Source organism: Chaetodon auriga, chromosome 6, assembly GCF_051107435.1.
Source record: "Chaetodon auriga isolate fChaAug3 chromosome 6, fChaAug3.hap1, whole genome shotgun sequence".
Lineage (NCBI taxonomy): Eukaryota > Metazoa > Chordata > Actinopteri > Chaetodontiformes > Chaetodontidae > Chaetodon > Chaetodon auriga.
Window position 1 is genome coordinate 27,752,953 of NC_135079.1, and position 21,364 is coordinate 27,774,316.

The window sequence follows — 21,364 nt, forward strand, 5'->3', positions numbered from 1 at the left end:
CATAATAAGCTGTATGAGCTGCAAGGACAAATGCAGTTGAATTAAGTAAATGCTTTTTGGCAGAGTTTGGGTGTCCAACAAGCAGCTTTCCCAAGACCACATCCTGACAGTGTTATGTAGGCAAGTTTTGCAGTGAACAGGCTAATAGCTAAGAAGCTGAAACATCATTCAGTGGGAGAATTTATGAATGAGTGCCTCGTTGATGCTGTGAAGAAAACCTGTCTTGGAAACTGAGTGATAAGTGACTGTGTGATTTGGCCTTCATAGTTGACATTACCAAGTACCTCTTACATCTGAAACTCAAGCTCAAGCAAATCAGCTTTTTGGGTCTCAAATGATTTCACATTTGAAGTGAAAGTATGGGCCTTGAAGAATGTTAGGAAAGCTTGTCAACTTTATGAAGTGAAACTAGGATGTTTACCAATTTAACATTATTTCTACCATTTGAAACAAGTTGGGAAGAAAGTGATGTTAATCTATAAACCTAGAAAAAAAAAAGTACCACAGCTAACAGCCAGCGGTGGCTAATAGTTACTGCCCAGCTGAAGGATAATGTACATGACATAATTCAGAGTTTCAGCCACTTAAGCTGTAATATCGTCCAACTGTTATGTGCTACCATGTGACATAACTTCAAGGTGTGTCAGCAGCTTTTCCATCGCATAACTGAGAGCAGCCAATTCAAAATACTCTCGTCCTTAAACTAATATTTTAATGTTAACATTATCCTGAAAATAACTTTCAGATGGCAGTGTTATCCATTTTGGGGAGCTCTGATAGATAACCTAGTAGTTCATTCTAGCATTCGAGCTAAATGTAAATCAGAAAATGCAGAAAAAAAATTTCCTGACCAACACAATTTTCTTGGACATTTTACTTTTTCTTTTATTTTCCATGTGTTTTCAATGACTGAAATTGGTCAATTATCTTCAGGTTCAGAAATCAAGTGAGGCAGCCACATGCATGGTGAAAAACCACCTACAAAGTCTTTGCGAAAAACAAACACACACTCTGAACAGCAAACCTGACAGCTGCTCTATGACTGAGTCAGAGCTGCCAGCACATATCGAACCACACCCTTTTGTGCTTTTTTACTTTTGTCTTTCTCCTCTGAAATAAACTGCATTTACAAACAGTTACTTATACTGATGTATATGTGTGACTGCTAACATATTAGGCAGTAAATCACAGAGGGTGATACTGTATGTACGAGCAGAGCTACTCTTTATTCTCTGCCTCTCTATCTGTGTCCCCTGGTTTGCTCTCAGTAGACTGTCTTCAGATGGGACTTGGTGAGAGGGAGAGAAAGAGAAAGGGAGAGATGTGGGTGGTAAAAGTGGGTCACATGTTCAGAGACAAAAAGAATGAAAGAGGGGAAGACAGAGAGATAACGGAGAGAAATGCTCATGGAGAATTACCGCAACAGGGAAAGATGTGGTGAGGAAGAGAGGTGGAGAGACGCTAAGAGGGTGGGTGAGGGAATGCAGAGAGGGGAGGTTGAATTCCCTTGTAGAGAAGGAGTGGATCAGTCACAGGCCTTTTTCCTTTCATCTGATCTCAGCGGACCACAGAACCTGGGACAGACACACATTCACATACACACAATAATAGTACACAACCCAGGGAAGCAGGCAAACTCACTCACCTACACACTCACTGACACACACATTAAACCAACATTAATGCAAAGTACACATACCACAGATGAAAAAACGAAGAAGAGACACATTATACACGCACACACACACACACACACACACACACACACACACACACACACACAATCCTGCTAGACAAACTTAATAAATCCATTACCCTGAAGATTCAATAACAACAAACAGAGGAATGTGGTAAATGAGATTCAATGACTGCATACCAACACAATAACACAATGGTCTACACACATACACACGCACACACAAAAAGATGCATCTATCCAGGCACAATAATAGACACGAATTTGAACCCACATGAGAACCAGTGTAAGTAGGCCCTGCTCCAGCCTCCCTCCCCTGTGGACACAAAAAAAGGATGGACAGATCCGATCATGTGTGTGTTCCTTTGTGTCTGAGTGTGTGTGCTGTACGCCATCCCTCTCTCTCCTGGGCTTTCTGCTACCACCATATTCATCTGCGGCCCTCATAAGGATAATTATACACGCACATGCACAGAGCTCAACTGTGAGCTCAAAATGCACCACACTTCCAGGTCCTCTGGTGCACTCATCAAGGTCAACAGCAAAATCCTGAGGCTTCACCTAAAGCCATAAGTACAATGTCTAGGTGTGTGAAGTGTGTGCAGTATGTGTATGTGCCTGTGTCTGAACGTGCGCATCATTTATGAATGTGTGTGTACTGTGCATCATAGATATATTCATATGTTTAGTGCCCAGTATTAAATACATTGTGGGTAAGTCCTCACTAGTTACTTATTAATATGGAAATTAAGCTGAATTCACATATTTTGCAATAAAAATGCATTCAAAATAATAATCTACAATATCTTCATTTCAATAAATGTCTGATATTGACAACTAAAACAATAAAAGTGACTCACTTTAGATCCAGTTCATAAAGGCTTTTTGGCTGGAGGGAGCAGACTAACATTACTGCATTTCTAAATGAATGTACAGTAATAAACTATAGATACAGACAGGAGGAGGAAAGACAGGACTTTAGAATAACTTTAGATGAAATGAAGATGCAGCCCGCAGGTCTGTGGAACAGGGGGAAAGGAAAGAGCAAACGACCAAAACCATATGGATCATGAAGAGACGTGGACAAGCTGCAGGTAAGAGAGTATGAAGGAAAGAGCGATAGAGAGCTTACATGTCTGGGAGTGTATGTGCAGGATGGTGGCAGAGTGAGGAAACCTGTGGAGAGGCAGTTTCAATGATAGGGGGGCAGAGTGCAAAGATATTCTCTGTTCTTACAGTGTGTTCAATATTTTGTAGGAAGCAATCTGTACAATTTCTTCTCAATTTGAAAAATTGAAAAGTTAAAGTTACATTTTCTGAAGCAGTAACATCAGATTGTTTTTAATAGAGACAAAAACTAAAACTAAAGAACCGTTATAAGCAGCAGTCACCACCACAGTTCATCAAATGAAGTAAGTGCCAACCGCATAAACAGGATAAACCACATCATCATCACCAACTTATTACAAATTTATTAGAAAAGAAAAAACAAATCTCTATTTCCTTTTCAGTAACACAAATCACTATCCATGACCAAAAACATTATACATGTACCTTGAGAAATTTAGCAGAAAAACTAAATCTGTCTTCTTGGTTCTCCAGTGTTCCACTGTAGCAATACAACCTGGCAAAAAAGTCAAGCCCAAAATAAGTTTGTGTGATAAGTTAGTAACATTGTAAAATTGTAATGATTTGTGATGGAGGCAAACAAACAAACAATTAACTTATCAATCATTTAACCAAGTTTTTCATGTCTGCACAGTCTTGCATTCCAACACAGTGTAAGCTCTGAAATGTCTTGAGGAAACTCTCTTGTTCTGGGGTGGATATTGGGAAAAACTGATTAAATCAATTTGTACACGCTGCACAGGAAAAATATGACAAAAACAATAATATCATCAGAAATTGGTATGTGTGGCTGAACAAATATCTCACATATCTCAAACATTTCACAGGATTTTACACCTTACCAACAAGTTGTTATTTAAACATTTATACATAATGAAGATCCCTCAAATGGTACCAAAGCAATGCTTAATGGTAGTTTATGCATTTCATTGTTATTTTCTATATATTGAACAACACTGCAAATTCACATATTCATTATAATTGTTAACATTATTAATATTATTATTATTATTATTGTTGCTGCTACTATTATTCATGCATGGATGATTCTTTTTTTAATACTCATACACACACACACACACATATACTATTTTTGTTCTTTTTGACAAATTCCAGTGTGCTTGCACATCCTGTCTGAGAGAGTGTGTGTGTGAGAAAGAAAAAGCAGGAAAACCATCATTCTCCTCACTGTAGTCCCCCATAATAGACTAACCAGATCAGTTAAATAAACTTACACACACACACACACACACACACGCACACACGCACATGCACACATTACTGTATACAACAACTGATTCTGCTGACTCCGCTGTAGTAGCCTAGCTGTCTGGCCCACTCTGTTCTTAGACACACTGCAGTCACAAGAATACACACAGACACACACCCAAGTACCCAAGTACTGCACATGTAACTCTCAGGGCCCAGCACATTGCTGAAATAGTTTCTGACCCATGACCTCCATGACCCTGGGTTCAGCAGTTCAGGGAGCCTGATTTTTGTGTGTGTGTGTGTGTGTGTGTGTGTGTGCATGCATGCATGCATGTGTGCGTGCGTGTCAGCTGTCATATGTTTGAGAAGTGAGTGTTATGACAAAGGCATGTCATGACAAATTGTGCTCTGACAGATTGCAGGGTTGAAACTTCTCACTCCTCTGCAGCACAGAGGTGTGCCTGTAAAGGAAAAAGTCCTTTCTGCAAATCCAGTCAGGTACTGAACATATGAATATATGAATACAGATTTAGGACTGATGTGAGTGAAAAGGCTTTGACTTTTAGAAATGATAGCACAATAATTCTGAGACACCAACTATGATGTTACCTTTATCCACATTTTCAACTCAATGACCTTGCCATGCTTCTGCTGTTATGGTAACAGGGCCATGGCTTATGGGGGAAAAAGCTTTTGGTAGGGTTGGGCAGTATACCGGTTCACACCGAATACCGGTATATACTTTTGTTATGATAAGAATTTGGAATGCTGCACCACACGACACTGTTTCAGACGGGACCATTTTCAATGTTCCACACACGGATGCTGCGGGTCATGGTGAGAGTAAACTGTAGTGCTCTGGTGTTATGTTAGGGTGAAGATGGATGGGATAGACATTGAAAGGTCTGAAATCGAAGCCACAGAACTAGTAGAGCATGATGACACAGAAGAAAAGAGGGAGCCGTGTGTGTTTTGTTTTTTGTTTTAATAAAAAAAAAAAAAGAGCAAGTGTTGTCAGGAAGTTGTTGCCGGAGGCGGAAACACGAGCAATTTGCTCCACCATCTTAGCCGCAAGCATGTCTTGGAATATCAAGAGATAAGGAGGATAAGATCAGCGCCCTCTACATCAGCAGGTAACACGGGAAAAGAAAAGAAAAAAATGAGCCAAATGTCACTTCAAGGCAGAGAGTCTGCTGATCATGAAGATGTCTGCCTCCTCACTGTGCGACGAAAACTCAACAAACTAGCAGTCAAACAGTAGCAGAAAAAAACGTTGCTAAATCATAAAGTATGTCTTACCTTTGCTGTTTTGTGGTCAAAAGTTATATTCCAGCTCGACTCTACATTAGTTTGAGACCAATCACAAAGGTCCTGGTTGTTTACATGTGGAGGGGGTTTCTAGAGTGGAGGGAGCGCTCTTCATGCGATAACCTATCTTTGGGGGTTACTTCCTTCTGGATCATCATTGGTGTTACTAGGGTGAATTTGGGCCCTCGAATTTCTTGACTCTGACTGGTTAATAGAGGTGTCGATCATCAAATTTGACCAATGGGTTGCTTAGCTATTGACCGGTGAAACTGTGCAGTTAGTTTCAGCGCTCTGTCTCATTTACACATGAATGAGCAGAGCACTCACAGGACTCTGCTGAGCAGCCCAAGGTGTTATTTTACTGTTTTATTTGCATTTCGTCCTTTTAGGAGAGATAGGAACAATAGTAAGCAGAAAAAAAGGCTGAAAAAGTGTTTTCAACAGAGGAGTTTCTCCATATGCTTGGACAAGTACTCTGCCTGGATGCAGCCAAATGAGCGCCTGGGCATATCTGTGTTAAAACACCTGTCTTCCAGATGAAAGAAAAGAAAATACTGTCATATACTGTGAAACCGTTATAATTTTGAAAAATACCGTGATATACATTTTTGGTCATACCGCCCAGCACAAGCTTTTGGTACTCTCAACTCTAGTTGTCGAGGATTGTGACCTCTGATGCTGATTTTAGCCTAATTGACCACTGCAGGGCTTCGGCCAGAAAGCACACGCGACATCAGTGGAATTTATGCTGTTTACTGTAGAACTGTACAGTGATGCATTCTGGTATAATGCAGTTTCTGAAAATACATCACAAGGAACAAAGGACTGAATTATCACTGTGTACTACTCTAAACTAAATAGAGTAGGCTAAACAACCACTTCACAGTGAATAAATACATTTATCTGGGTGTCAATCACTTAGTATTCATGAATGCTGCTTTAGTTTTTAACCATGTAGCATACATATGTAAACCGAAAGTAATATGAACGCTAACAGTCATACAAAACTCACTCCAACTCAGTTAGCTTAAAAATGCTAACTCGTGATCATGCTAACGAGTGAAAACAGACATTTTAAAGAGTACAAATATACACCAGGAGCAACACACCACCATGAGAAAAGGTAAGTCACATGTACACATTCATTTCACATCACTATGGACTCAACTTACATCGTCAGTGACTGCCATACCACTGTAAACATGTCAATCTAACAACGTGAGGCAGGAAGAGGAACTGCATAAACTGTCTTCGAAATAAGACGCTCACTTCAAAATAAAAGCATGAATACAGAACATTTCTGACTTGAAGAATTCTTAACACTAGTAGAAGAAAGGATTCAAAATTGAGCTGAAACTGACTGGCTGACTGACTAAATGCATTGATGGCAGTGTGAATTATGTCATCATTAAAAATGACAACATAAGGAAACATAGTAACATAAGATCATTCAGACCCTTTTAAACTGATCACTCTGCATTGATCTAATAGAATAAACTGATATCTGTGTGTCTGTCTGCTTGGATAAAAATGCTGTCTTGTTTAGTCCAATAATCAAAACAAATAAGACAATAAATTCACGGAGAAAGTTTAAAATTTTGGTATTACATGTTAAGCAGTATCTGCTCTCCATAAGCCAGAACCTGAGACAGTTACTACGTTTACATGCAGTCAAAAACCCTTTCATAACCGGAATATCAGCAATAACCCAGTTGTGCACGGCCATGTAAACACCTTGAATAACCGGAATATACTCATATTCCGGGTTTTAAAAAACCCGAATATGACCCCTGGGTTACTCCTTTTCTAACCCAAATATTTGGTCATGTATACGCCGGAATATCCCCATCGAACAGAACATTAATTTGTGTTCTGCTGATGTTCTATTCGCAAGGAATCTTGGCCTTTTGAGTGCAGGAACTACTTGTTGAAAACATGGCGAAACCGAGGACACCACACTTTTGGAGCAAGGAGGAGACAAGTCACCTGGTAAGTGTGGTGAAAGACATGAATATCATGTCTTTTGTAGATGGAAGAAAGTACCGGGATAGCGAGATAAACAAGAAGGTGGGCGAAAAGTTATGCTACGTTAAGATGAAATGACGCACATTGCGTCATGACGTTCGCCGTGCGTCAACACTGTCGTTGTCCGTGTGTCGCTGTTTTGATCGGGATATCAATTGATTATAATTACCATGTATACAGGACTGACCCTGTTTGCTCACGCATGTAAACAGGTTATTCCGAATGTTTCAGAAACCAGAATATTGACCATAACCCAAATATTGACTGCATGTAAACGTAGTCAATAAGTCATGTTGTCAGCCAGATGATGAGCTTCACTAGTGACTGTTGGCGACTTTTCTGAACGCTTGATCAGTGCAATAAGTGTTTGATTTGTAGTTTTCCTAATCAGCCAAGGTATGCAAAACCATTAAATGGGCCTGCACGTATTTAATTTTACAAAGAAAATCATTTATCTGCTCTCCCTTCACAGGTATTATAAGTTATAAGTATGATAATATTATGAGTTTTTACTGGATTCATGAACTAAAGGGACTTCATAGGTTGTGATAATGCTTTGCAGACTCCCTGATAATCAGTGGAGGTGTCTATCATCATAATTTTAATGAAACATACACTTCTTGGGAACAAAAAAATTGCCTGCTGATCAAGAGGAGACGCAACACAGTAGTGACAAAGATTAACCAGAAATCAGAAACTGTTATTGTAGTTAAGTTCTTATGGTTGGGAATTCAAAAAAATAAGATATTATTGCTGAACATGTACATTGTTGCCAGGGCTTTGCAACATCTGGTTGATTGCAATCAAAGATGTTATATGTTTATGCGCACACCTAAGAGAGTGTCAGAGAAACGTCTGTGCTGCAGAACGTCTTTGTGTGTTCAATGGGATCAGGTGGACATATGAGCAGTCAGAGCAAGACGAGCTGAGTGAGGCACTGACAACAGATCCTCCATGGTAACTCAAGATCACAGACACACAAATGCACATACACGCACACAGACGCACGCATGCATGCATGCACACACACACACACACACACACACACACACACAAAAGTCAAGAGATACAGCAGATGTACACACTAATAGAAACAAATATACATAGTGCTCGTGTAACTAGACTTGGATGTCTTGCAAAATACAGAAAGCAGAACGAGAGGAGAGGAGAGGAGAGGAGAGGAGAGGAGAGGAGAGGAGAGACAGTCAGTGGACCATGACACTTCAGACATATGGGAGGACAGAAGAGAGACAAGGGGATGAATAGAGTTGGTGAGAGAAAAAGAGAGACGCACAAACAGAGGGAGAGGGAGATACATCCAGCTGTTTGTCCATCCTAGCTTTGCTGTAATGAGCCCATGTTTGGCTCTATGGAGCATCGCCAACGCCTCATCTAACTTCTCCAAACTCTAACAAGCTAAAGCGCTATTTAGATTTACCTCCTACCAGTGTTGAACCGGACCCAAACAACTAAGCACATAACAGCGTGGTGCTCCCTTAAATGAACACTCTGACATTTTGAATTTGGGCTGTTTATTTTTCTTTAACACACACTTGTCAGCATGTGGGAAACATTTTTGCTTTTAAGTTTTCATAAAATGGCTCAGCTGTATTGTTAGCATCACTAAGCATATCTTCCACTTGCAGCCTGCTGTGCCCTTTGGCTGGAGTGACGAAAAGCTTATAAATCATTCTGAGATTCACCTGGTGAAAGTGCAAAAATTCACACACAATCATGTTTTTCTCAGCTAGAAAACCCCCTGACCACTAATGGCAACCATGCTACACTATTTCTGTCCCTGATGTTAATCTCCATCTGAGCAATGTTCATCCATCACTGAAGCTGTCAAATTACAAACTCCTGTGAAGAATTTCCCTCATAACATTGCTAAATGTATCAAAATGACAGAAAAAGTTCATGACAATGGTTGGGTGTCATCTTCATGAATTTCACTGAACTTGAATGTATAAGTCAATAATCTTGGTGTGCATGGGACTGACAGATATGTTGGCCAGGCCACAGTTCTTTAACAACCAACTTTAATTTGAATCTCTTACCAGTCCAGTAAAAAATTGCCTAAAACACCCATACAAGACATACCCAAAGTAAACTGATAGCTGTTCTTGAACCATTTGGAGTACATGCATGGTCTTTGTCTAATGTGAAAGGAAACACCATAAACTTTTATTCCACCTCAATATTTTTTTGCAAACAGACAGCTAAAAAACACAATGTGACCACAGCATGAAGCCTTACCCTAGTCCAAGTTCAATAAAAACAGGTAACAATACCACAGAAACCCATTATATACCTAGGCGTCCTCCGAAAAAAGACAATTTACTATACATGTACCTCCATTAATATCTAAATCAATATTCATGACATCCCGGTTTTGAAATGATCAAATATTGATACTGGTATCACTTTGGTTGTATCACCAAAGCCTCTTATGTTATAGACCCTCAACACTTGACACCAGACCTTTTTCTTTACTATGGTAATTCAAATAAAATCTCTTCACAGGTAAGTCTGTGGATTAATCAGAGTCACTAAGAAACTGGTACTGTTGGTACTGTTGGGGTGCCAGCAAAAGTTTTATAGGGAGATATCTGAAAACGGCAAGTGTTAAGAGAGAAAACGAGGTGCAATGAAGTGCGAGAGCAGCAGGACAAAATCAACAGTTTTGGCAGGTCAACATAATTTTCTGCATTTTACTTTTATCACAAATAAAACTTTAGTTTCAATGACTGAGTACAAACTTTACTGTTGAATATTATTGTATAACACAGCTTTTTGGAGTTTAGCAAAAGAGGCTGTGTTGCATCAGAATACTGCTCATATGACAGCCTTGTCTGGGTTATTTTTACCCAGAGTCAGTCTGCTGACTAAGCTCTGTGGCCACGAAATGAGAGAGGATAAAGTGTTGGGACCCCAAATGCATGTGTGATCCTCTTAACTGTCCATCAGCGCTACACTCAACAACAGGCCAGCAAAACAAACACGACCCAGGCTCTCAACAGCATCCTTCTCATTTGGTCTGTTTACCATGCAGTTTGTCAAGCAAGCTCTCCCTACTCTTAATGCCAGTCCTTTAAATAATGTTAATAATAATGATTAAAGGCTTTAAAAAGTTATGATTTGTGACAGAAATTTGCTTTTACCAGATCACCTAACTGTTGCCTAGTTTTAATTTAATTCAAGACATAATTACAGAATGAACAAGGTACTGCCTGCCCATATTGGCATAGATAATATTCTATAGATAAGTCTCATCTTGGCACATATTTAGCTACATGAACTCTACGCCAGGCGACAACAGTGTGAGAGATTACATTTAAAGTCAGCTTCCACTGTAATGATCAATAATAAAACCTTTTTATGATGACTGGATGTCTAACATTCAGATGATGCATGTTGACATCATTGCAAATGGTAAATGGACTGTATTTATTGAACGCTTCTATAGTTCAACAACCAAAGTGCTTTTTACAACACAAGTCTCTATTCACCCATTCACACACCCATCACGAGCATTAACCTTTCACATACCAATGGCACAGCATCAGGAGCAATTTGGGGTTGGTATCTTGCCCAAGGATACACGTAGACTGCAGAGGCCAGGGATCGAACCACCAACCTCCTGAAAAACTGACCACCGCCCTGCCTCCAGAGCCACAGCCATCTCATTTATGTTTTAAATATAAAACACCTAAACACAGTGCACTTTGTATTGAAAGAACAGAGGTGCTTGATTATTTTTTTAATACTGTAATGAGGTTAAAGCTGCACCATTCAATTGCAACAGACTCACTCTTAGTGGCGAACCCACAGAGACTCTGCTGGTCCCCTCAGCTCTACAGAAACATTCCAGTGTTATCCCTGAAAACCTAATGTATGTGTGGCTGAATTACTTTTGCAAAATAAACTGAACTAAGGACATAAGTTTCAGTCAAAACCAATCCAGTACACTGAAAGTGGTTTAAATCAGAACACTGTTGTATTTAAATGCATCAAAATCAAGCATAAGCACCACAGTATCAAACTCTAGTAGCTGACATCTTCCTGATAGATAGTCTTCAACAACAACTCTGCCATCTTTGACAACACCAGTAGGGTTGTGATAATCACTTTAGTGTGGCTACAATGACATGCAGGTAGAGGGCTACAGGCATACTCGTGGAGCTGTAGTTACATCCACTAACTACTAGGGATGTATCAATATATTGAATCTTGTGATATCACAATAAAAATATGCCTCGATGCCACGCCGGGACTGTGACGCTATCTACCAAGAGCTTACATGGTTATTTACTATCTCTCTTTGTCAAAAATTGCAATCATAGATCATAGTAGTCAACAAGGCAGACTCCCATCATCCTTTGCATGCAAGCCAAGCACTGCTAAAAATAAACCAAACAAGAAAATGACAGATGAACATGCCAATAATGAAGATATTATGGAAACTTTTAGAGTTGATGTGTGGCAACATTTCAAGATCTGACAATGACGAAACTGACAAACGCAAAACAATATGCAAATACAACTGAACAATGGTCAGTCAAAACACCACAGGAATCACATTAAAGATGAGAAGCCATTTGGCACATTGCCATCTAGAAAAGCTCAAATCCCGACAACAACAAAGCTTCAGCCAGACCAAAGGAGCCTGAAAGAAGCATTTGGAGCCTCGCTTGCCCATAACAGTCCAAGAGGTGAAAAAATAACAAGACGCATCAGTGAATATACAACAAATTTAATATGAATAAAAAATGTGGTGATTTGGCATTTTTTCCAAGTCATTTTTCTTTGCTTTTTTGCTTTTTTAGACTGCTTTGATGGCCAATATAATACAGGATTCACTTCAAAACTGAACCTAAAGGATGATTCGATACTGACTTCAAACTAAAAACCTGTTTTGCCATTTTTATGTTGCTTTACTGTTTATTTTGCTGGTTATTCTGCCATTTTGCCATTAGAACAATCCCTAGCTGATGTGGCTAGTATCATCTATTATAGACACGCACACTGGAGCAGTTTTGGAATATTCAATACTGAGGGACAGTCAAGAGAAGCTGTGTGAATGTTAAGTCTCATTTGAAGCCAATTAAGTAACGTGAGGAGTGGCTTGGACGTGTGTTCACATTGCTTTTTGTGTAGTCTCACATGGTCAGAGTTAATGTTATCTCCACACCTCATACTGCAACACACGCTCAGCTGGTTTTGTTGTTACAGGAAAGCTCCCTCTGCTGTGTGGTGCTTCGGTATGTGTCTCTCTTGCTGCCGTATGTAAATGTACTTGATAGACATGCCCCGTGGTACAATGACTTCTTCTTATTCCTACTATAATATACTTTTTGGTTTTCTACAAGTCTTTAGTCACTAGTCCACTCAGAAGTTCCTGTTCAGCTCAATTAGTCAAGGAAGGCAGTACTGGGGTCAGTGATTTGTGAGCATGAATACACTCATAGTGCTGTAAAGGCTTTGAAATCAAGTGCCAACCTGATGACACATGCTGTGCCCTCATAAGAAGTTCACAATACTCTAGTTAAAGTGGTGCAAACTTTCTTTTTCAAGAAGTGTTAACAAGTGGCCAACATGGTTTGACTAGAGGCAATTAAAATGCCCATTGAAGTGGAAAGCAGTGCAGATGGTCAAGCAAAATGTGCCACAGTCCAGCTTGATGCACAACCTGTGAGACAGGTTTTAATTGCTAAGATCGGAAGCACAGTGTGCCTTCCATCACCACACTACAATCAATATATCTACAGTGATAAAAAGGCTCATTTTAACCTGTTTGTTACAGTTTGCTTCCTGTCTCTCTTTCTGAGCACACATTTGAACAAATCCCAATGACAGCCAATATATGCCGAGTCAGCCTATCGTATTCTTTGTGATTATCGAGGAAGTAATGGAGCCAGACTACTAAGAAAGCAAACATGATTAGGACAAAAAGATCAAAAACACAGAAGAGCTGATCAGTTACATACGTAGAAAAACATCTTTACATTCATCATCGTTCATGGTCAGCACTCTCACCCCTAAAACACGAATGAGCTAACATTTAGCCTACTCTGGAGGTCCGCTTTGACTGAGGTTAATTCCCTTAAAGAAAAAATAACAGTTACCAATAATGTGGTCCTTTCAGCTGTAGACAGGAAGCTTTCACACTGATTAATTCAATAATTCACGGCAGGTTACATGGCAGACGGTATCCTCTTGTACTGTATCCATAATAAGGACCACTCATGCGTTGTCGTGATTTGTCATTAATGGTTTATCATTGCTAAGTTAGCCAGTTTGTCAACAGGAGTGTCTCCATCATCATCACCTCCATCATCATCGTCATCCATGCGCCCATCAACACTGATGTCGCACTGTGGCTTTGAGGCCTCTACTGCTGCCATGTCTCATTCTTAGCCTCGTTGCCCACAAAGCAAGTGACAACACTTACACAAAGAACGACAACATATGAGTCCTCACCGGGAGAGTAGAGCCTTGCTAGCTGTCGGGCCCCAGCGTGCTGCGGTCCCCAGCGAGGCGTCGCGCTGCGTGCAGCCGCCCCGTGCTCATTCCCGTTCGGATCCTCCTCCGCCATGGACCGGTGCCGGATATCGGTCTCGGAGAGAAGTAACGCCGCCATAACTCCTACCCGCTGCCCTCCGCTTTGGCCTTCAACTAAAATACATTAATTATAGATCTGTCTCCGTCAATAACTGCCTGGTTCTGTTTCTGGCTGGACGGAGTAAGGAGGCAAAACCAACTGATGCTAACTGGGATGTACCGAAGCAGCGTCCTACCACCCGGAAATACACTGAGCTGCGCCGACACACACACATTTCACAGGGTTTGAACTGCTGCAGCCTCCGGCATGTACCGCTCATTTAGAACGCAAAAAGACTATTTATATTACACACAGAGGCTGTCGTGGCACGACTGCGATAGTTTTGTTAAACAAACTTTATTTATGCATCCAGTTTAACTGTCACGTCAACTAGGGACCGTCTGCATTTTGCAGTTATGATAAAAAGTGGAAGTAGTTTACATAAATGTTCTTTTCTGGAGTGTTTGTAAGGGAGTCTGACTGTCTGATATGATACAGTATTCTCTGCAGAAAATGTTGAAGCCAGCGGGCTTACACAAGACATACTGTATGTGAGCCTACAGAGGAAAAGTTTTACTGTTCCACTAATACACAAGCAAGTGTACAAGCAACAACCTTCTGGCTGGGAGGCTCTCAGCAGCTGCAAAAACTCAGCTGCCCAGACACACAAACAGAAGGTTGCACACTGCAAAAAGTATACATCTAAATAAGTTTGTCAGTGTTGCAGTGAGTCATAAAAGCCACAGCCAGAGAGGCTCACATTAATCTTACAGTATGGCTAAAATGAAAGACAGGGCAATAGGTGAATCCAGCTGCAGTTGCATTAAGCTACTGACTTAGGAGCTAATCTTTCATAACGTTTTTTCATAACAGATTTTGAATATACATCCCCATTTACAGTTGCAACACACAATACTGTGGGAATAATAAAGGATATGTTCACATTTTTTCAAGTCTGTCTTCCTTCTGTTCCACTGGGTGCGGCTCTATGACGGTGCCATGGAATGCGGTGGGGTTGGATAAAAGGTGGTGTTGGATATCCGTCCCTGCCCTATAACTGTTTTGATTGGATTGCCTGTGGCAGGGATGCACCTAGAAACTTCTTGCCAACTACCAACAATATATATCCATGCCATCTATGATGCCGCCAACCAAACGTGCAACCAAACCAGCCACAGTAGGACAACAAGCAGAAGAGGAAGAAAACCTCTACAGCTTTTCCATCTTTGTCTGACTTTCAAGCTAACAACCTTAAAACTGAAGAAAATGCTTCATCTGGGAAGGGTAAAAACAAAAGTGAGAAGAAATATAATGTTTTATGAACTATTGTTGCTGCTGCTGTTGTGAATCGAGGCCATTCAACTAGCTTTTTATATTTGAGAGATGTAGCGATTGTTGTAACCTTGATCTAAATCAATATTAAAAATGCATTGGCTGGCATTGTGGTCTGCTAGCATTTTTAAAACTACTTACACATTATATATTTTGTATCACAGTGATTTTCTCATTCCAATGGAATGGAACAAGGGAAAATTGATACATGTAGACTGATTTTAATTAAGTCCTCTTTTGCATTCTGCCTCAGGCACCACACCTGAACCATACCTCAACTAACACAGAAGAACCCCTGCCCCTTAGGTCTGCAGAGTCACTTTTCTATCACTGCCCGTTCTGCTGTTATAAGACAACAGAAAGGGATTCTGTGATTAATCGCATGAAAAACAATGCAACGGTTAAGCATAAAGGTAAATGCCAGTGTCAGACAATATCTTGAACTACTAACAAAACACAAACGTACAGACAAATACATATGTATATTATATAGGTACTTTATTTATCCCAAAGCAAAATCTGATGCACAGTCGAGCTAGAAAGATTAACATCTAATAAAGTAGTAAATGGTAAAGCAAAAGCTACACACGTAAGAAAAAAGTAGAGGTATTACCGTTGCTGGTGTAAATACAACAGGCCAGTGTCAACTGCACAGCTACTTTGCGAGTAGACAATAGTTGCGCGTCTTTTAGGAATATTAATCTGCTGAGTAGTTTATCACAGTTTATCTTCTGTCTTTACAGTTGCTTATAGTCATTGTAATACTAAGTACCTATTTCATTGGCTCCTGGTCAACCGATAAATTAGGATGACATTACTTACCTAGTATATCAGTCACTCTAAGCAACTATAAAAATATAAGAAAATTGTGATAAACCATCCAATGATGTTTTCCATCAATGCAACAGCAAAAGATGATAAGGTTCCTGAGCTTGCTGGGTACATTAATAGCCCATGTGTGGAGCAGTTATTCTCGGTAATATGAAAGAACAATTACATCCTGAATATGATCATACCCTCTGCACACATCTTCCTCCAGAGGAATGTCTTATGTTGCTACAATGTTGACCAAAACAGCAAAGCGAAAGAACAGTTCAAGAAAATTGTCAGAAGTAATACTGAATTTAGCCTTGATGTGAAAGGAATGATCACCATGGATAATCATGAAAAGCTTGCTCTGTGCACATTTTACTGTAGATTCATTTAATGTGACTATGTGGTCTGATACATTGGAAGTCAACAGATTAACTAAACAACACATAGTAAAAATTCTTCCAGGGTAAGTTACCATGGATAGTGTCTGCATACCTCTATGCTTAGATATCTATGATTCTTACATTTGATATTGCAGGATCCCCCATTCAAAAGAAGTAAAGCTGTGAAAGAACTGTCACTCTGCAGCTACTTAGGGTGGGTATGTAAAATGGAATTTCATAAACTAATCAAAATCTCAGAGGATGCACTCCAAAGCCATACAGTTTGTTGCCTTCACCATTTACATCAATCATAAGACAATGTGGCATGATTGATCAATTATTCAGTCACTTTTATTTATCACACAAAATCATACAAGATACAACTCTAGCACAATGCAGTCCTGCCAGCTCCTTCAATTTGTGCATTTTTCATTGTAAAGCACATTCCTCCTTCTTTCTTCTCAGAGTCCTTTGTTTTGTCAGACTGGAATATAAAAAGGAGTCCCTGGTTGAATGGTGCTGTCCAGTATTCTGGGATTTGTTCAACAAAGGACATAAAAGTTCCTGATATCCCATTGTAAACTGATACATGCACTGAGTTTGCAAGTACAATTGCTTTACCATACAATGATAATTCCTTTTATCGGGTGTCCTCCAGAATGAGTCATAATTGTGTCAGAATTACGCATTCCAGGTCAGCGTACAGAGTAGTAGCAATGCATGAGTTACTTTCCTTCATCCTGTAAGAGAAGCACTTCTTTATTGGCAGTTCTATAGTGGCACCTCAGTGGTGCTGCAGAAGGAACCTCAGAGATGAACTTGTCCTACCTCCAACTCTTTCCATGTGACAGAGAAGCAGCTGTCCCTAGTGAAGCCACCAACACAGTGGACCTAGACTGGGAGGGCACTGTGGACCCATTTATGTTAAAAATCAAGTTTCAATCTCAATATCTAGGCGGCTGTGGCTCAGGAGGTAGAGCGGTTGTCCACCAATCCGTGGGGCGGTGGTTTGATCCCTGGCCTCAGCGGTCCACATGCCGAGGTATCCGTGCGCAAGATACTGAACCCCAAAACTGCCCCTGATGCTGTGCCACCAGTGTGTGAATTCATATGTACATCGCTTTGGATAAAAGCATCTGTAATCGATTATGTCATGTTTTTTGATCAGCTTGTAGGAAAAAACAAAACAAAAAAATTGTGCCTGTTTTGAGGAGCACAGTTGAACTGAGAGGTTGAATTTACATCATTAGGCTGAAGGATGACTTATTTTGTTGACATTAAAAATAGCCTGCATACATTTTTTAAATAAATAAATTGCTTAATTTCCATTATATTTAGTTGAGTACATATTTGTACTTGTAAAATAAATATGAAAAATGCATGTGACTTATGTGCATGGTAAATGTAAAATCAATTAATGCATTTAATAAGAGATAGATAGATAGATAGATAGATAGATAGATAGATAGATAGATAGATAGATAGATAGATAGATAGATAGATAGATAGATAGATACTTTATTCATCCCCAAGGGAAATTCACAGAGAGGAACATATTTACAATCTGTTCATTTGAATAGTGGAAAGTATATTTAAAATTAATCCATTTGAATATTTCTGAGTGCTTCCAAAGGCAACTAGACTTGCTTGAGGTTCTGTGTCAAACTTTTGAATTGAATATCTTCAATTTACAGAATATTTGGTATTTATCGTCCCCAGAAAATGATTCCTACTGACTTTGGTGATCCTCTGGCTTTTAGTGCCACCATGACAATGACATTTGTGCTTTTGAGTGAAATGTTTCAACAACTATTAGACAGATTACCATGATATTTGGTTCACACATTCATGTCCCCATCAGGATGAATTCTAATCACTTTGGTGATCTCCTAACTTCTTATCTATCATTTACATCAGCCTCAGCTGTACTTTGTGTTAATGCGAATTAGCAAATGTCAGTATGCTAACACACTAAACTAGGTTGGTAAATATTCTAGCTTTTCAACATCAATATGCTAGCATCATCATTATAATCTGTAAAAATGTACATATACATAGTTGTTTTTTTTCTATTCTGTATCTTGCAAATATTTATATTTTATTTTGACCTCTTATGCCACTGTGCCTGCTTTTTGTCACCTACTTGCTATCAAAACTAAATTTCCCCGGTGTGCGATCAATGAAGTCCATCTTATCTTATCATTGAGCGTGTTAGCATGCTAATATTAGCTCAAAACACCATGGCTTCAAAGAGCTGCTGGTGTGGCTGTAGACTCTTACTGTAGACAGTATACTGTAAATTAAAGGCTTGTTGGTAAAAATGCATTCCCTCAGCAAGACAGCAATGACTGCACCATCTGTCAACAATCTGTCAAGCTCCTAAAGTTTGAGGATGACACCACTTTCACTGGGCTCATCTCTGGTGGGGATAAGTCTGCTTTCAGGGAGATTGACCACCTGGTACAGACAGAACTTGGAGTTCAATGCTTTAATGATGGTGGAGATGGTTATGGATTATGGTTATGGATTTCAAGAAGAATTCAAGTCCACCCAGCCCCTTCACCCTGTCTGATTTCCCAGTTGACACTGTGGAGTCCTGCTTCCTGGGCACCATCATCACCCAGGATCTCAAGGAGGACCTGAACATCAGGGGATGTATGTTCTGCAGCAGCTTAGAATATTCAATCTACCAAAGTCAGTGAGGGTACACTTCTACACCAACTTTGACTCCATCCTCATCTCCTGCATCACCATCCCGTATACTGCTGCGAATGCCAAGGACGAGGGAAGACTGTTATCATTCACTCTGGTGAGGGACTGGCTGCAATCTACCGTCCCTCCAGGACAGAAAGATTGTGGCTGACCTCTCTCACCGTGAACACCAACTTTTTTCATACTACAAAAACAGTTTCTTCCCATCTGCAGCTGGCCTCATCTCCAATTACTGACTCTTATACCCTCCTATAGATACTACTGGACATCTTACATTAAAGTGAAGTCTTCACACCTGACTCAATGTGTTACATTAATGCACTTCTTTTGGACTACTATTTCTGTACATATACACACATTCTTTATGCTTGTGAACTTGCACATTCTTTGGTCAATATTTTGACTTTTAAAAGAAATCTATTGCACATATTTTTTCAGACTTCATATTTCTTTTTGTAGTCTTTTTCTTTCTTTCTTTCTTTCTTTCTTTCTTACACACCAATAAACCAAGGCAAAGTTCTTGTATGTGAAAACTTACTTGACAATAAACCTGATTCTGAGAATTAGCTCTGTTTTTTAGCCTCTGTATGTCGTTGTTTTGCTCATACAACTGTATTGCCATATCTCACTGCTCATTCATACCACTTCACCAGATCTAAACAACTGTTTGATCCACTAAACCATACATTTATCATTGTTATTATTGGTTCATGAGATGTTTATGATGTCCTGTGTCTGGTGGATGTAACCCATACACTCTTGGAACTGATATTTGTAATGTGTTGCTAAGGTCAACACCAAACTAGGGACAAGATGCTCCATGTTTGCCCCTTCCTTTGACTAACAAGCTCATGAACATATTAAGTGCCAGAGACTGATCTCATTGCACTTTTTTAAAACCACTTTTCACCATTTGAAGGTGAGACAATGTAACCTTCAAATAATGACTATTTTACATGATTGGACTAAGCTATGATTATTTTACATTTTTTATCATTAAGACTGTCAATTTAATCATTTAATTCAACCATTTCATTTTTTTACACAGTATTTTTTGCATCAGTTTTAATTTTCTTTCATAATTGCACATTCACTTGTATTTGTTTTTACAAGTACAATTAGTCATTTGGTAGATGTTTTCATCCAAAGCCAGGTATTTATGAGATTTTCATACATTACAAGCAAGGTTCTAGACAGGAGAGAACAAGAGTAAGTGCTATAATGCTAATTTATGGTCCAATTGGACATAGGTGCTACGAGGCAGTGCTACGAGGTAATGCATAGAGTGCATAGAGTGAATAGAGAGCTTTTTTTTTTTTTTTTTTTTGAAGAAAGAAGGTGTTCAGTAAAGAGCTTGGTCTTTAGCCTTTTCCTAAATATTTGTCCATTTGAAATTGGTCCTGGAACCCCATCTATACTGTTGATCTTTCATCATGCTTTTCATATTTTTTTTTTTTTCTTTGAAGTCTACTATGTTTTGTAACATATGCGTGCTGCTGCTATCTTGGCCAGGACATGTCTGTGAAAGAGTTTTTAATCTAATATATTATAGAAACATGTTATCATTCAAAATATTATTTTCCATTTAAAAGTTATTTGGACCTTTGGTTGTCAGCTTTTAGGACATTAGAGGTGACTTCTTAGTGATAGGAGTGAAATTGAAGACACACTCACTGTACTAAAAATGTCAAAAAGCAGCATGTGTCTATTTCTATTAGTTGATACATTCTGAGATGATTGTGGCAAAGTGTGAGCAACCCCACAGTTACCCAATCCAATGATGGTGACAGCCTGTCCTCTATTTTGTGGAAATGGAGATAAAAGAATTTTGCCAACACTTCTGAGAACCAGCCAGGCTACCGGTATTCTTCATACAGCAGTGTGTGAATCGGTCAACATTACCTTTGTCCATGTTGCTAAATCCCTTTGTTTTAAAGTGTGGGTAGCAATGTTTCATTTTGTCACCTCTACATTGTATTGAAAAAGGCAACCTGAAACTGACCTGATAATGCAATATTGTAAGTGATTTCTTTTGGACCCCAGTTTTCCTGACTCTCTTTGGTGAGTTACCTCCTGTTAGAGGATGGACATGTGTAGTCGTATTTACTGGGGTAGCATAGCTGGCCGGTACCTGATATGGTAGATATACAGAAA

At 39.4% G+C, this 21,364-nt stretch overlaps 1 protein-coding gene across 2 annotated transcripts in view; it reads right to left on the reverse strand.

Moving 5' to 3' along the window:
- The window catches only part of peds1a (plasmanylethanolamine desaturase 1a), a 61,456-nt gene extending 47,150 nt beyond the window's left edge, over positions 1 to 14,306 (reverse strand). Inside the window, exon 1 of one of the 2 annotated variants that reach the window (XM_076732315.1) lies at positions 13,850 to 14,306. In XM_076732315.1, coding sequence (XP_076588430.1) covers positions 13,850 to 14,009 — 160 coding nt within the window. In that variant the 5' untranslated portion in view covers positions 14,010 to 14,306. The remainder of the gene's footprint in view (positions 1 to 13,849) is intronic. The other variant, XM_076732316.1, reaches the window with a different exon arrangement.
- Positions 14,307 to 21,364: the final 7,058 nt, after the last annotated feature.